Source organism: Meleagris gallopavo, chromosome 8 (assembly GCF_905368555.1).
Source record: "Meleagris gallopavo chromosome 8, MGAL_WU_HG_1.1, whole genome shotgun sequence".
NCBI classification, from domain to species: Eukaryota; Metazoa; Chordata; class Aves; order Galliformes; family Phasianidae; genus Meleagris; species Meleagris gallopavo.
In genome coordinates this window covers 5,288,208-5,302,921 of record NC_139411.1, presented here as the reverse complement: position 1 = coordinate 5,302,921, position 14,714 = coordinate 5,288,208, and the positions used below count along the sequence as shown (strand labels likewise).

The 14,714-nt window shown below is 48.6% G+C and overlaps 1 protein-coding gene and 1 long non-coding RNA gene across 2 annotated transcripts; both read left to right on the top strand.

Annotated features, from left to right (window-relative positions):
* The first annotated feature begins 206 nt into the window (after positions 1 to 206).
* On the top strand, positions 207 to 7,518 carry LOC104911884 (uncharacterized). The gene is made up of 4 exons (XM_010714179.4): positions 207 to 347; positions 5,005 to 5,216; positions 6,577 to 6,639; positions 6,946 to 7,518. Exons 2-4 carry the CDS (start codon positions 5,156 to 5,158, stop codon positions 7,050 to 7,052), a joined length of 231 nt encoding a protein of 76 aa, XP_010712481.2. The 5' UTR covers positions 207 to 347; positions 5,005 to 5,155; the 3' UTR covers positions 7,053 to 7,518.
* Positions 7,519 to 11,020: 3,502 nt separating this feature from the next.
* On the top strand, positions 11,021 to 14,357 carry LOC146543845 (uncharacterized). The gene is made up of 3 exons (XR_014884895.1): positions 11,021 to 11,525; positions 13,716 to 13,778; positions 14,206 to 14,357. It is a non-coding gene; the product is annotated as an uncharacterized LOC146543845 (long non-coding RNA).
* Positions 14,358 to 14,714: the final 357 nt, after the last annotated feature.

Here is a 14,714-nt window from a genome sequence, read left to right as displayed (position 1 = left end):
ACTGCCTTGCTGAGAGCACAGGATTTCCATTGCAGTGGGTATTTGATCTCCACAAGGGCAGAGAACCAAAGAGCACTGTCAGAGGTAACAAGGTCCCTCAAAGGCAGCTGTGACTCACAGGTGCACACTCTTCTCTGGTGCTCTGCAAAGCATTCTCGGAATTGCCAATTAGAATAACAAAACTCAATCACAGAGTAAGGGACAGAAGGGGTGGTGATGCTCACACCCAGCAGCAGGAGGCTGGGGAGAGGCAGGAAAATAAGTTCCTGCTCTGTAGCTTTGCTTTATGGTGGTGCAGCTGTATGTCCTGCTGGGCACAAGAGGAAGAGGAGCACGCAGGAAAGCAGGTATGCGTGCTGAGCCAGCCTGTGATTCAAAATAAGGGGAAAGCCACTCCCCAAATGCCTGTTCTCTCCTATAGGCTTTGCCGTCGCCCAAAGCAACTTAACACAGGAAAACTGAAACTGCAAAGTGAGAAGAGCAGAAGCACTGCTCTGCAGCAGTGAGCTCTGTGCTCGTGAGAGAAGCTCTCAGCATGCCACTTGTGGACGCTGCAGCACTGTTTTTCCTGTGGGAAGGAAATGATGTAACTGATGTTTACATACCTGTAGCTCGATCTGTAATCCTGAAAGCGTTGTTCAATTATTGCATAAATACCTGAATGTGGGCAGCTTTCTGGGCAGGCAGGGTTCAGCCCCTGCTGCTAGGTGCTCACGTGCCTCGCGCAAGGCCGTCGCCAGCCTTACAATGGGAGACTGGAACACGGTCGCCCTGTGTAACCCTGCCATGTCAGGCAGCCTCCATTTCTTCCCAGTGCTGCCTTAGGCCGGCCTCAGCCTGGATGAAGAGAGCAGAGGGCACAGCCTGTGCTGAGGCAAAAGGAGTGAGAGCATGTCCCTGAAGGCAGAAGGGTCTGCCCTGCAGGGAGCTAAGAGCAATTAATTTTTTATTAAATGTTGCATGTGTCTGGAAGGCTAATTTAGCTTATCTAGAACAGCTTTAGTTTGATCTTTTATATGAGTGATGCATGACTTAGTGTAACTCCATCTTTCCATCAGCAAATAGATCTATTTGTTGAGGTAAAATCACGTTACTGTGCTTACCTGGCTGCTGCAAACACAATCCCCAAACCCCAGTCCTGGTGAAAGTAAAATTGAACAAAGAAAAAGAAACAAATATAAACACTTCCCACTTAATTAACCTTGTTTGACCGTTTTCATGTGTAAAACATGAGCTCTAGCTGTGACCAAGGGCCTCTCACCCATACTGGGTGATGCAGGCAGGAAGGCTTGTGTTACTGCTGTATGGCAGGGTGCTCAGAGGCGTGTTCTGCCATGGATGAGGTGGGAACAGAGTTAGAGCAATTCCTATTTTCCCTGCAGCACCTTACATGTGGCTCAGAATGACTCCAGGCTACATGGGCTGAAAGGTGCCAGCTGGCTCCAGGCACAGCCATGGTTCGCTAAGGAGCAGGTGTTTGGGGTTTCTTTCTTTCTCTTTAGAGCAGACAACACACTGCTCACCAAAGGTCATGCTATGGAGGTACTAGACTAGGGAGCACAGATACAGAGCAGTCTGGGCAGCCAGGCAGGGAGCATCCAGGCGGGACAGGCTGCACCACCAGAGGGGAGAGTTGGTGGTAATGCTTTCCCACACCTCAGCTCTGGCCATGCAGAGTAACTTCTAGAACAGCCCAAAATGACGAGGAAACCTCAGCATGTGGCTCTGCCTGCAGCGTGGTGCTGTGGCTGGCATTATCCAGGGTCTGACTGCAGCCTCAGCAAATGCAGGGGACTGAATGAGGCAAAAGTCCAAACTAACCTGCCACCCGTAGGCAGTTCAATTCGACCTTGCAACACATGGAGTGATGCAACTCAGCCCAGGAAACCCATTCAGGAAGAGTTAATCCATAGAAATAAGAGGAATAGAAAGCTGTAGATGTGCTCAGAGGCTGGAGCAGTGGGCCAGTACCATCAGAAATCAAGAGACTGGAGCACAAAGGCATTTGTGTTGGCATTTGGCTTTCAAAATGTATTCAAAATACTTTATAATACCCTGCCCCACCCCTAGGATTTCTTTTTCTGAGACAGCACAATTGAGAGCTGACAAGCAAAATGAGCGATCCCACAGTACTTGCCGGTTGGATGTGTCAGGTGAGGGATTGATCACCTCTATGATGGTTACAGGCTATTGACAGTGTACAACAGAGTCAAAGTGAAGTCTGGGACGAATGAAGTGAACAGGCTATTGAAAAAATCATGTTTTCACCCAGGCATACAGGACAGGTTAAGTTATTTGGAGAAATACTTATTCTGGTAGATGAAAAGCTGGACGTGAACCAGCAGTGTGTGCTCGCAGTCCCAGAAGGCCAAGAGTATCCTGAGATGCATGAAAAGAACAGTGGGTAGAAGGGAGAGTGAGAGGATTGTTCCTCTCTGCTCTGCCCTTGTGAGGCCCCATCTAGAGTCCTGCATCCAGATCTGGGGTACCCAACACGAGAAAGGCACAGAGCTGTTGGAACGGGTCCAGAGGAAGGCCACAAGGGTGCTCAGAGGACTGGAACACCTCTCTTATGAGGAAGATTGAGGGAACTAGGCTTGGTTAGTTTGGAGAAGTCACTGGGGAGACTTTGCTCTGGCTTTCAGTACCTGAAGGGAGCTTATAAGCAGGAGGGGAACTGATTTTTTACATAGTCTGATAGTGATAAGACAATGGGGAAATGGCTTTAAACTGAAAGAGGGGAGATTTAGATTAGAAGTTAGGAAGAAATTCTTTACTCAGAGGGCAGTGAGGCACTGGCGCTGCTGCTGTGCAGAGAAGCTGTGCGTGCCCTATTCCTGGAGGTGTTCAAGGGTAGGCTGGATGGGACCCTGAGCAGCCTGAGATGCTGGGTCACAGCCCTGTCCATGGCAGAACGCTTGGACTGGTTGGTCTTAAGGTCCCCTCCAACCTAAACCATTCTGTGATTCAAAAAGCAATATTATCTCACAAAGTAAATAAAGATGATGCATTACATTCCAATAATTTTCTGACACAGCTTCATAACTCTGCAAGCTGGCTAATGTACAGACCTCTTAGTCCTGTCATGTGGGACTCTTTATAATGTGTAGAAGTGTAGAAATTGTAGGGTATATATTAGATGGGATTTCTATGTGATAGGGTACATATCAGTGCCATATGACTATTTCTTCTAATCTGGTTTATATTATAGTGACCTCACATGTCAGCTTGCAGGGGACATGTGTAGTTTTCTTTCTTTGGTTTTGAGCTTAGCATTTTTGTTTGGTTGGAATTGGGATAATTATATTAAGGATAAGAATTATATTACTATAGGAGCCATGCTATGCTCTCTCTAAAATAGTGTTATAACACAAGGCATGTTTTATGTTCCATACAAGCATGCAGTGTTGTGAACATTACCCAAACTGCTTTTCTCCCCTCTGGGCAGACTCCACAGCCAGAGCCAGTGGGGCCCTTGAGCTGAAATCCCAGTGGCACAGATGAGGGGGAGGACATCCAGACAGTGAGGGTCCGAGCATCTCTCTTGGAGCTGTGGTGGCCCTGGTGGATGGTGGAAGCTTCAGGCTTCTCTCGTGCTTTCACTAACACAACTCTGCACAAAATTAACAGAGGTGGCAGCAGTACAGCTGAGAGTGCTGAAAACTGGCGAGATCTGCCTGTTTGAGGCAGTTTTGTCGTTGCTAGGTTTTCAGATTTGAGCAAGACAAGTGGGCCTATGTTAATGCTTTTGGAAAAAAATTGCCAAGAGACCAAAATATTCGGTTTCTTTTATCAAAGGTTTTGCAAAGCCAACAACAAAACTGTTTGGAAAAAAAGAAGTCAGCAAGGAATTGAGAAAGGTTCATGATAGGAATGCATAACTGAAATACTAATGGCCCTGTCTGGGAGGAAGAGGGATCACTGTCTGAAGTAACAGAGAAGCAGTACCAGTGGTGCAGAAGTTGAAAAGCACTCTGCACAGTGCCAGCCAGGCTGATGGCATGGAGGGGAGCGGTTGTGTTCAGGCTTGTTTTCTGCTGCTCAGGCTCACTTGGGTACTAATGAAGCACTGAGCTTACAAGAGCTGTCACTTCCCACCCTAGCTTACCCACGGTGTCTTGTTCTCGTGCCCATTTCCCACCAAAAAGCTTTATTCAGGAAGATGAATGTGGGTATGAGTGTGAACATCTGAACCAGGCGCTTTGTGAACTGGAATGCAGTAATGAGGAGTTGGAGCCTCTCCGCTGGCAGAGCCCTGGCCCTGCTCTGTCTGAGCACAGTGGTTTATTGGTGCAAAGTTTCTTTGTCTGCAGGATTGGTGACAGAAAACACACATTTCAAAGGCTGGCAGGGACACGTGAGATGCCACTTTTATTCAAGCAGTGATGTTAGGTAAGGAAATGATTTTAAACAATATTGCTATACCAATCAAATCAGTAATACAAAGTTATACTAGTAGACAGGCTTTGCTGTTTGGACTTGTTTTTTCCCTTCCCCAAGGACTGCCAAAGCTGATCCAGATGCCCTTCCCCCCAGCCTGGCACGGCCTCCAGCAGTGCTGGCTTCTTGCGACCCAGCAGGAGCTGATAAATGGGAAGTTGTATAAAAACTCAGGTAATTAGGGCTTTCACAATCAGAGAGTATTGCATGTGACCAGAAAAGTGCACTGTGATTAAAGATGCTAAAACCCAAAGGAAGTTGGGGCTGCAGCTGCCTCCAGGTGTGAGCCCACCACTATGTTCGTGGAAGGAACAGGCAGCAGCCTGGGCAGGGTGAGTGCAGGATGTGCTCAGGGGCTGCTGCTGCAGTACTTTTCCAGAGCTCTTTGTGAGGAGTTCAGTGGTTTCTGTCTGCTTTGGTGGAATGAGATATTTTTGCTTTGATTTTTAAAAACAACAAACTTATAGGCAAAGACAATGCAATGAAGCAGAAATCTCCACCTGGGCGCACCCTCTTTGGGAAGGGTAAAGACATCTGTTTAGAATTTCAGCTCTCATTCCTCAGGTTCAAACCCCACCCATAGCACCAACCGTCCCCAGAGCACCATCAGGACTCCTGGCACACACATAAAGGCAGACGGGCCAGGACATCCCTGGCAGTGTGCTGCGCATCTCTGGGTGTTGGACTTCTTGTGGCAGAGGCATCAGGAGCCACCATGTCAGGCAGAGGCTTCCAGGGGCTGAAGGAGCAGGCAGAAGGAGCCGCAAAAGATGCTGGTAAGGAGGATGAACATCACTGTCTATGTGCAGGGGGTCAGTAGCTGCTTTCAGCTACGGAAACCTAAATCTGAAGCTATGCTGCTAGCTCCGTCGGAGTTGATAAGACCTCCAGTTCACCACCACCAATACAGACTGGGCCATAAAGATCCCGGTGAAGAGCTGCTGCCCTGCTGGTGAAGCAGGTCACACTGAGGCAGGGCATGGCTTTTCCTTCCCTCTCTGTTCCTGGGGCTACATTCGGCCCCAGGTGCAGTTCCAGATCTCAGCTGGACACAGGCAGCCCCCACCAGCCCACAGAGCTCTGCTGAGCATGTCAGCCTCCAGCTATCCCCATACAGATCCTGAACTGGGTGGGTTGGGAGCTCTGGAGCCTTTCTTGGTGGTAATAACCTTTTGCGTGTAGCATTGCATCGCTCACTGGGGTCTTTTTTCATGCTATGTGGAGTGTTCTAAGCTGCTCTGCTTCCAAGAGCTGCAGTTTGCCCTTACTGTTTGCTGCTTGGCTTGAATACCAATGCCTGCTGGTGATACCTATATTGATTGCAATGCACTGTCTGAAACAAAAAATACAAGTGTGTTCCTGCTGTATTCTTCTTCATCACTGACCACCAGATTTTGCAGGGTTTACAAACCTGTGCGTATGTTTCTGCCATAAGTATTCCCACGTTGTAGAACCACGTACTGTGCACTGGGAGCCAACCTTGCTGTGCAATATGTAACAGCTTCTCCTTTAAATGAAACAAATCACTGTGTGCACAGCTCATGGTAGCACATAATTTACAGAGTGTGTGTGCAGACCATTCCTTTAGCAGAGGAGATAAGATAGCTGTCACTTCTCCTGCAGCCACCACCATCTTATATTTTGTGCAGCATCTCACTCTTTTAATGCTTTATTTTCTGCAGCTGATCCTCTCTGGTGCTAGCTCCCGCTTCTCTGTGTGCTTATTTAGATCTCTGGAAAGTCTCCCTTTTCCTGCCTGTTCTTTTAAATGTGTTTTATTCCCATTTGAAAAAAGGCACTGTACCCAAGCAGCCCATGAGGACAGTGCATGTGAGACCAAATATCTCCAGGGCCAATAACCTCTAAAAATCCATAAAAGCAAGTGTAGGGCAAAGTAAGCAACTTCACAGCCAAATGTCTCCCTCCAGCTCACTGCTAACCTCTGCTGCTTCTTCTCCTTATATTTTTATCTTCTTTCGTGTCCAGCTCCCAGGGACTGCTGATCCATCCCACAGCAGCCCCCGCATTCACCACATGCCCATGAGTGAAACCCCACAGCCCGGGCTGCATCTCTAGCAGGGACACAATCTGTCTGTAACCGGCATGTGGAAATGAACCTTTTGTCCTTAATTACAGCGAGTGCGTTGGGACAGGCCACTCAGGATGCAGTCAGCCAGATTACAGATGCCGGCCAGAAAGGTAGGTTTGGTGACCATTTTGACCTTTCACAACACCGACGAGAAAAGATTGCAGGTGTGTTCCTTGGTAGCTTTGCTCACCAGCAGATGTCCCCCAGCAAATGGCTCGCCTCCAGCTGCTGTGCCTCATGCACAGCACTGAGCCCTGTGCCCGTTTCTTATCACTAGACACTGGCAAGAGATGCCTCTGTATTTTTATAGAGGAAACATTTTCCCACCTCCCCTCCCCATCATAAATACTGAATGAACTAGTTTTCACTTTTTTCAGGCTTTCCGCTCACATGTTGCATTTTTCCCTCTCTTCCAGCTGTGGATAAAGCTTGTAAGACAGCACGGGATGGTGTAGAAAAAGCAGCTGGGCAAGCTGCAGAAGCAGTGTCTGGCTTTGGAAAAAGATGTGGATTTAAGAAATGATGTTGATGTAAGCAAACGGTACTGCATGTCAAATCCATCTTCGCAATTCCCAACTCCTCTGTGTAGAAAGCGAAAGCTGTCTGAGATCTGGATAACTACTCTCTCCCCACATACAAAATCATAAGGCAGAATGCTCTCCTCATCCTTCCCACAGGAAAAGCGCATCTCAGTGTATCTTGTAACATCTGCTCTCACCATGTTCTGTTCAAAGTGGACTATAAGGCTTCAGCAGTGTTACTGCCCTGCTCTTGTAGCATGCAATAGTGATTGCCACATCCATTGAATGTACTCACAAAAACAGCAGAACTGGTACTATTCTGGAATACAGGAATATCCAATGATTAAACCAGATTCCCTTCCAGTAATTGAAAGTTAAGCTGCTGTTGTATTTCATGTCAGTTGTCCGCTTATTCCATTTTGCTGTATTTTCAGATTAATGTAAATAAAATTACAATTAAGATTTCCACCCCTCAGAAATACATCTCTTCATTACGTCCTTGTGTTGTATCATTGGGCTTCCTCTAAAGGACAATGCCATGTCCTGCAGATCTCTTTTGCTTTTGATTGCTGGCTTGATGAATGATGGCTGTTTATGAGGGTGGATAGTGACAGGATAAGGAGAATGATTTTAAACTGAGCCAGGGGAGGTTTAGGTTAGATATTAGGATGAAGTTTTTCACACAGAGGGTGGTGAGGCACTGGAACAGGTTGCCCAAGGAGGCTGTGGATGCCCCATCCCTGGAGGCATTCAAGGCCAGGCTGGATGTGGCTCTGAGCAGCCTGGTCTGCTGGTTGGTGACCCTGCACATAGCAGGGGGGTTGAAACCAGATGGTCACTGTGGTCCTTTTCACCTCAGGCCATGCTATGATATGATTCTATGATATGGCCACCCACAAGGCAGGTGGGTGCTGCACTGCTGCATGCTCTGCTAGTGGTGAGCCAGGCATGGCTGGCACGGCACTGCAGGTCCCATGACAGAGCAGGGGTGGGTGCCTGCTGCTCCTGTCTGCACCTGTTAGCAGCCAGCCCCAGTTTTTTTCTGCCCTAATGCACAGCACATCCACTGCTCCACCTCATGAAGGCATCAAGAAACCGGGCAGCATGGGCAGGTTCAGACAGCACTGCCTCACAGCCCTCAACCAGGAGCTGGGGGTGGTAGGGCTATGGAGAGAACTGACCTTCACTAATGCAGCCCTGGAAAATGGCCGCTCACCACTGGCATGGGGATTGGCTGTGGGCTACCCAGGGATTGCACATGCTGAAAACCCTCAGAGGAACCTATAGGTGATACATCACCAGTGAGTAAACATAGTCCAGGGCTTTGCACAGCATCCCAGTGCAATGCCCACAGTCATTTAAAGCTCTAAAAGCCTAAATATTTACCCAAGTGCATGCTCACAGAAAAAGTGCTGCACTATTGCACTCAGTTACTGGGCAACACTCCACAGTACTTAATTATTTAGTGCTTTCCATGGTTACTTCCCCAATGGTGAAATCTTCAGAGAGCAATCACTCAGGCTTGGAATTTCACAGTGCCGTGCTGTGTTTGTGGTGGCCCACACACAGGTCTTCAGAGTACCTTACTTTCTGCAAAGCACTGCTCGGTCCACATTACCAAGACCCAAGCAGTTATGGTGGTTTGTTTCTCAGCAGAACAGTTACCTTAGAAAACAGATACCATTCCCATTGCTTTGTGCTTGTGGAGCAGACCTTTGTCATGCAGTTTCCATGTCCCTGCAGCACTCTCACTGGATGCATCCCAGCACAGTGCAGGGTGGGACACACACATCACAGCCCATTTGTCCCGAGGGCAGATGCTGTTGCACAGGCACCCGTGAATCTGAGTCACTTGCTGGCAAGATTTCTAGATCTAAACTGTAGATCTTTGCTCCATAAATGCAGTCATAGCTTTGTTCACAGTGCTCTTTGGCCTTAAAGCATTCGGGTTCTCCCTCCCCTATGCATCACAGAGGTGTCTGAGTCACAGCCAGGACAATAAGTTCCCATCTCACCCAATAGCTCCAGATGGCGCATGAAAGCCAAGCAGCCAGTTACAGCCCTTGCCAACTCACGTGCCGCGGTCCAGAGGGACACATGAACTTATCTGACACCTGAGCTCTCACATTTCCTCCCATTTGCTCCTGAGTGTGCCCTCAGCAGTCAGAGCCTTGAGGTGCCACGCAAAGGGGATTTGGGCACCTTGCCTGTGTGGGCCAGCGCTGCCATTAAATGCCTGAGGGCTATTGAGGAATTGAGTTTGTGAGCGCCCTGTGCCGCTGCATGGTGTGGCCAAGCGTGCATGCTCAGCACAGGGAGCAGCTCCGGCCTTTGGCTGTGATTGCAGCAGCGTGTCTGCTCAGGGTCATCGCCATCGGCAGTAGGACTGAGGACATCTTGGCCTATAGTCCAAAATGATGACCTGTCAGAACCCAGTCCACTCTCTCAGCTGTTCATAATAACTTCTCATAGAATCACAGAATAATTAGGGTTGAGACCTCTAAGATCATCAGGGCCAGCCTTCGATCTGTCCCCACCATGCCCATTGACCACGTCCTTCAGTGCCACACCTCCTTGTTTCTTGAGCACCTCCAGGGATGGTGACTCCACCACCTCCCTGGGCCGCCTCTGCCAATGCATCACCACTCATTCTGAGAAGAAATTTTCCTAATATCCAACCTGAATCTCCCCTGACGCTTAGAATCATAGAATCACCAAGGTTGAAAAAGACCCCCAAGATCACCCAGTCCAACTGCCCAACTACCACTAGTATTTCCCTTCTAAACCATGTCCCTTAGCACAACATCTAAACCCAGAAGTTGTGGTTCTGTTCAATGCCAACAGTGACAAGTGACAAGAGCCCGAGCTTGCTGCTGGCTGTGGGACCCACTGCCCTCACCATCAGCTGTCACCATCAGCAAGTGAGGCAGCAGCACAGAGCCAGGAAATTGCCATTTCCTGAACATGGATCTGGCTGCAGATAGCTGAGGATGTTGTGGAGAACAATAGGTGAATGTTCTGTGGCCCTGCTTTGTGCAATGGGTTTCCACGGGCCTAATGCTGTTCTGGGTTATCTGAAGCATTTTGGGTTTTTACTGCGCTGTAGAACCATTCTAAACTTCGTCAGGTTCTCTTGAGGTCAAAGGCTTTGGTTTTTGTAACAAAGTGGTTACTTTTGTCTCGAGCAGTTTTCTTTTGTTTATTTGTTTGCTTTTCAGAAGTGTATTTTGGTAGAAGCTGTTTTCCAACATGGTAAATAATCTCTGCTGACAGAAGATAACATGATATGGAGACATCCCTCCGTACCCTATTTAGCTGAGCACAATGTCCTGTTGTATGCCAACGAAGATCTGCAGTGCTTGGAAGAAAAGTGATACTTTGCTGAAATGCAGGTGGGCAAATGGTAAAGGAGCTGTTGTTGAAGCAGTTTATTGCGTGGTGTGGAGAGAGGCATTCCAGGAGCCTGCTGTGAGCAGAAGGTCAGGCTGACTAGCAAGCGTCTTGTTTTGGGGCAGGTTCTGCTTTTTTTTTCTTTTCTTTTTCCCTCCTACTCCAGCAACAATTGCTTCTCAGCAGTGGGAGATCCTTGTACATAGAGTGAAAGAGTGCAAGAACTAAGTCTGCCAGAAAGCAGGTGATTCCACAAGGCACAGGCTGGCTGCTCTGGGTGTGAGAAGCTGTGCAGCACCAGGAGCCCTCCCAGAGGGACTGGGGCAGGCTAGAGGGGGATGGATGCACTGCCTGGCCTCCTGCTTGCAGCTCCCCGTGCACAGGGCTAGCAAGGGCAGGCTGCTGGGCAGTGTTATGACAGAGTATGAAACTGCTAGGCTCATCTCACACAACAAAGATTTCATCACGTACTCCTCAAAAAAGCAGGGTTAGCTCCTCCCATTTGTTTTATAACGATGAGTTTAAGCCTGCCCAGAGGGGAAAAAAACTAAGCAAGAATCCTCTGAAACTGGATACTTTTCTATGTAAGGCTTTGAAATACCAGAGCTGGTTTAGGCAATTCTTCAGCTGAGGACTGGGATGTTTTTTGGCCCCGGCAGCCTCCTGGGAAGGTTTTGTAAGGACAGCTGTGGAATGCGCTCTGTTTACCAACTTCTTGCCATGGAAAACAAAGCTTTGATTCCTGGGCCATGGAAAACTTCTGCCGATGAATCCCCACCCCCTCTCTGGGGAGGAAAGCACAACAAACATTAATGCCTCTTCGCCCTTTTATGCCTGGCGTATTAATCACCGAGCAGGGCTTGCCGCGTCCCTCTCAGCTTGTGTTTGCCCTCTAACTACGGGGAGGAGTTCTGCTTTGTCTATATAAAGCTGCACTTTGCTGAACACTGTAACAGAACCAAACTTAGAGACTCGATCACCCATCCTCTGTGGGGAGAGCAGACCAGCAGCAGCCATGTTTGGGATTGGGAAGAAGCTTGCCGAGGAAGCGACGCAACAGGCTGAGAGTGCTGCGCAGGCGGCAGGTAAATACCACAGGCTGCTTTCCCTGTGCCTCCAACTGTGTAGGGAGGTGTGTGCCCTGCTGCGGGCTTCTGGCCCTGCAGTGTGAGTAGATGTCTCATGCATGAATGCAGCTTTGCGGATGCTCTTCTTGAGGGTGTGGTTGGCGTGGTTGCTGCTCTCAAACCCCACTGGTGCTAAAGTGAGTGCGGGACCAGAATTAAATGCTGGCTTCCCGGTGCTGCTCGCATCCCTTCACCAAGTGGGTGCCAGATGCATAATGTGCTGAAGGGAAGGGGATGACAGAAAGCTCAGAGGGAAAGTGAGGCCATTTAGGTTTTGCACTACTTTTTCACAACTTTTTCAAAAAATGAACAGCTGTGAAAATACGAGCTCTGCAACACCATGATGGATTTGCTTCTTGAAGCTCCGGGGTCTTTGATGTGCCCAGCTGATGCTGTAGCTGCTGATCCCATCGCAAGCCCTGGTGCAGTCACTGGGCTCAGGGCACCTGCAGCTTGGTGCTGTGATGCTTCCAGTCCCTGCCCAGGATGAAGCAATGTGCCATTTAAGTGAGCCACTGTCTGTGAAGCCCTCGCACAAAGACTGCCGTGATGCAATTCCTCAGACTTCTGTGCTTCATACAGTGGGAGTAGCTGAGTTTACCTAATGCCGCGGAGAGTGAAATTGGGCACTGCAGGTGACCTCAAATGCAATAGAAATATTACGTCAAGGATTTCTTTTTTAATATTACCTCCTAATGTGCAGATCCTCTAAGCAGTGATCAATGAAGCAAATAGGAAGCCTGCTGTTTATTTACTACTTGTCCCTGGGCCAGCTCACTAGGAAGAGGAAAGACCCCTCACCACACCTAGTGGCCCCTTTTCCAAAGAATTTGAGGTGATTCTCAAAACATCTTCATGCTGAAGCATGGAAGGAAAACACTACAACATGGGCAAGCACTCATCTTTTCAAACAAAAAATTCCTCTTGCTTTTGCTTTACAGCAGCCCTAGACATGCATATTCTGTGGAGATTTTCATGTTCCTGCTCGATTTCTTTACATTGGAGGACCGTTATCAGCTTTTTCCTGTGCTAGAAAACTGATGTGGGAGTTTTAGACACGCTATTTGTCTTCTTGAATGGGCTGAGAAGTTATCTCAGTGTTCCGATAATTGAACTAAGTGTTTAAGAGTCAACCAACTCCGAGAGCAGAGCTTTTAGATTGCAGCAGTCCTTCCCCTTCTGCCCCAAATGCTGGCAGCTGAGCCAGCCTTTCAAACACCCTCGGCAGCCCTTGGCCTGAACCCCACACACGTCTTCCCAGCAGCTCCACATCGCAGCATACCTTCTTCCCAGCAGGGCTCCCAGGCAGTCTCATGCCTGCCTTGGTGAGTGACAGCAGGTAACAGCAACAGGGTGCTCAACTCACATCACCACCCACAGCGCGCCCAGCCCTGGAACTGCTATCAGTAGAGGTATTCTCCAAATCCCTCTTTAAATGTAAACAAAAAGGGTTTTTATGCCAGTTCTTAAACTAGAACAAGACTGTCCAACTGGTGGTTCTGCAACTGCTAACTACATCATCTCCGAAGTACTTCGGTTGTGCCCTGCAAGCTTAGTCCCATGAGCCTTTCTAAGTTTGGAGTGGCACAACTGGCCTTTGCTAGTATCTAAAATTAGCACTCGCCCAATAGCTCCTAAAGGAGCTGTAAACTGCATCTTCCTCAGCCCACCTCATCCACCAGCTGGTGATGTGCCAGAAGGGGACGCATGATGATAATTAGTGTAGCTTTATGCAATACGAATATCTTATAAACCCAGGGTGAAGTAGGCCACTGGGTTGAGACAGCCTTAACGCCATAGCTGCTGCTTGCTCGAGAGCAATTCAGCCCGGGCCCAGAGAAGTTCTGAAGTTCTGGGCATTCCATTGAAATGCTGTCCTTTCTCCCACACGTCTGTCCTCATGCTGTGCTCATGCCCTCCCCCACCAGCAGCCCAGCTATTCATGCAGCCTGTGGGGCTGGGCAGGGCATTGGGTAAAAATGGTACAACATGGAGCCAGGGCAAATGAGACAAACAGGTTCAGCTGAAGGTCACACCCAAAATTGTATTTGACTAATTTTTCTTCTTAGAATCATCTTCTGAGATGTGATTACTGAGTTTAGGGGGGACAGATAAAGACTGCTTAATTGATGCTGTTTTACTCTGCAGTTAACACAGTGGGCCAGACTGTGCAGCAAGCAGTGGAACAGGCCAAGGATGCTGGTCAGAAAGGTATGGTCATGTTTCTGATGCTTTCACTGTCATTCCAGTGAAATCTCAGACGGGTCCCTCGCCCCTGTCCCAACACCGACCCTCTTGTGAGATCCTGCCAGCCACGTTGCTGCCCTCAGTGACTGCAGTGGGCGGGCAGAGCCCAGTTTTCTTAGCATTTTGCACTCCAGAGCTCAGCACTTCTGCTCTGATCTGGGGGCTCTGGGGCCACAGGAGCCTCAGCCCACTTCAAGCTGGGCTGTGCTGCAGTGCCAGAGCTGGCCAGCCAACAGCAATGAAGTCATTCTTTCCCTGCCCACACAGGACTGTGCCACAACAGACCCTTTCAGTGTATTCCCCTCTCCACCTCCCCTCCTACCCACATCTGGTGGGGAGGGGAACATACTGCAGTGATGCTGCAGTTACCTTTGCTTTTCTTTTTCAAAAGCTCTTGATGAAGTCTACAAGGTCGCTGAAACTGGTGAAAAAGCTGTAAAAAATGTAGCAAATCAAGCAACTTCCTGGGGCAAAAGCTTTGGACAATGAAGATAACGTAACACCACTGAATGTATTCTTAAATAAATAAAACCCTACAGTGTACATGTCTGGCACGCATTCTTTGGGATTATTCTGATTACACACATTAGAACAGTCAGCGATGTAGAAAGAGGGGATTACTGCCCAGCAGACTGCTGAAGTTGCTGTTAGTGCAGCCAAACACTGTCAGAGCTAAGGGAAGGCTCTGAGTGGACGTGATGTAAGTGGCCCACTCCACATGGGCTGAGGACGTGAGATCTGGGGTCTTCTCCCACTTAGTTGATGAGCTGAAGTCATGGCCCATTGCGAGCAAGTCTCACAAGCTGAATACTTCAACACTGATTTCAGGACAAGGTAAGCACCTGCATGCTTCTGTGCTTTGATCTTACCTGTAAAATTGCAATTAGAAATTACACAGAT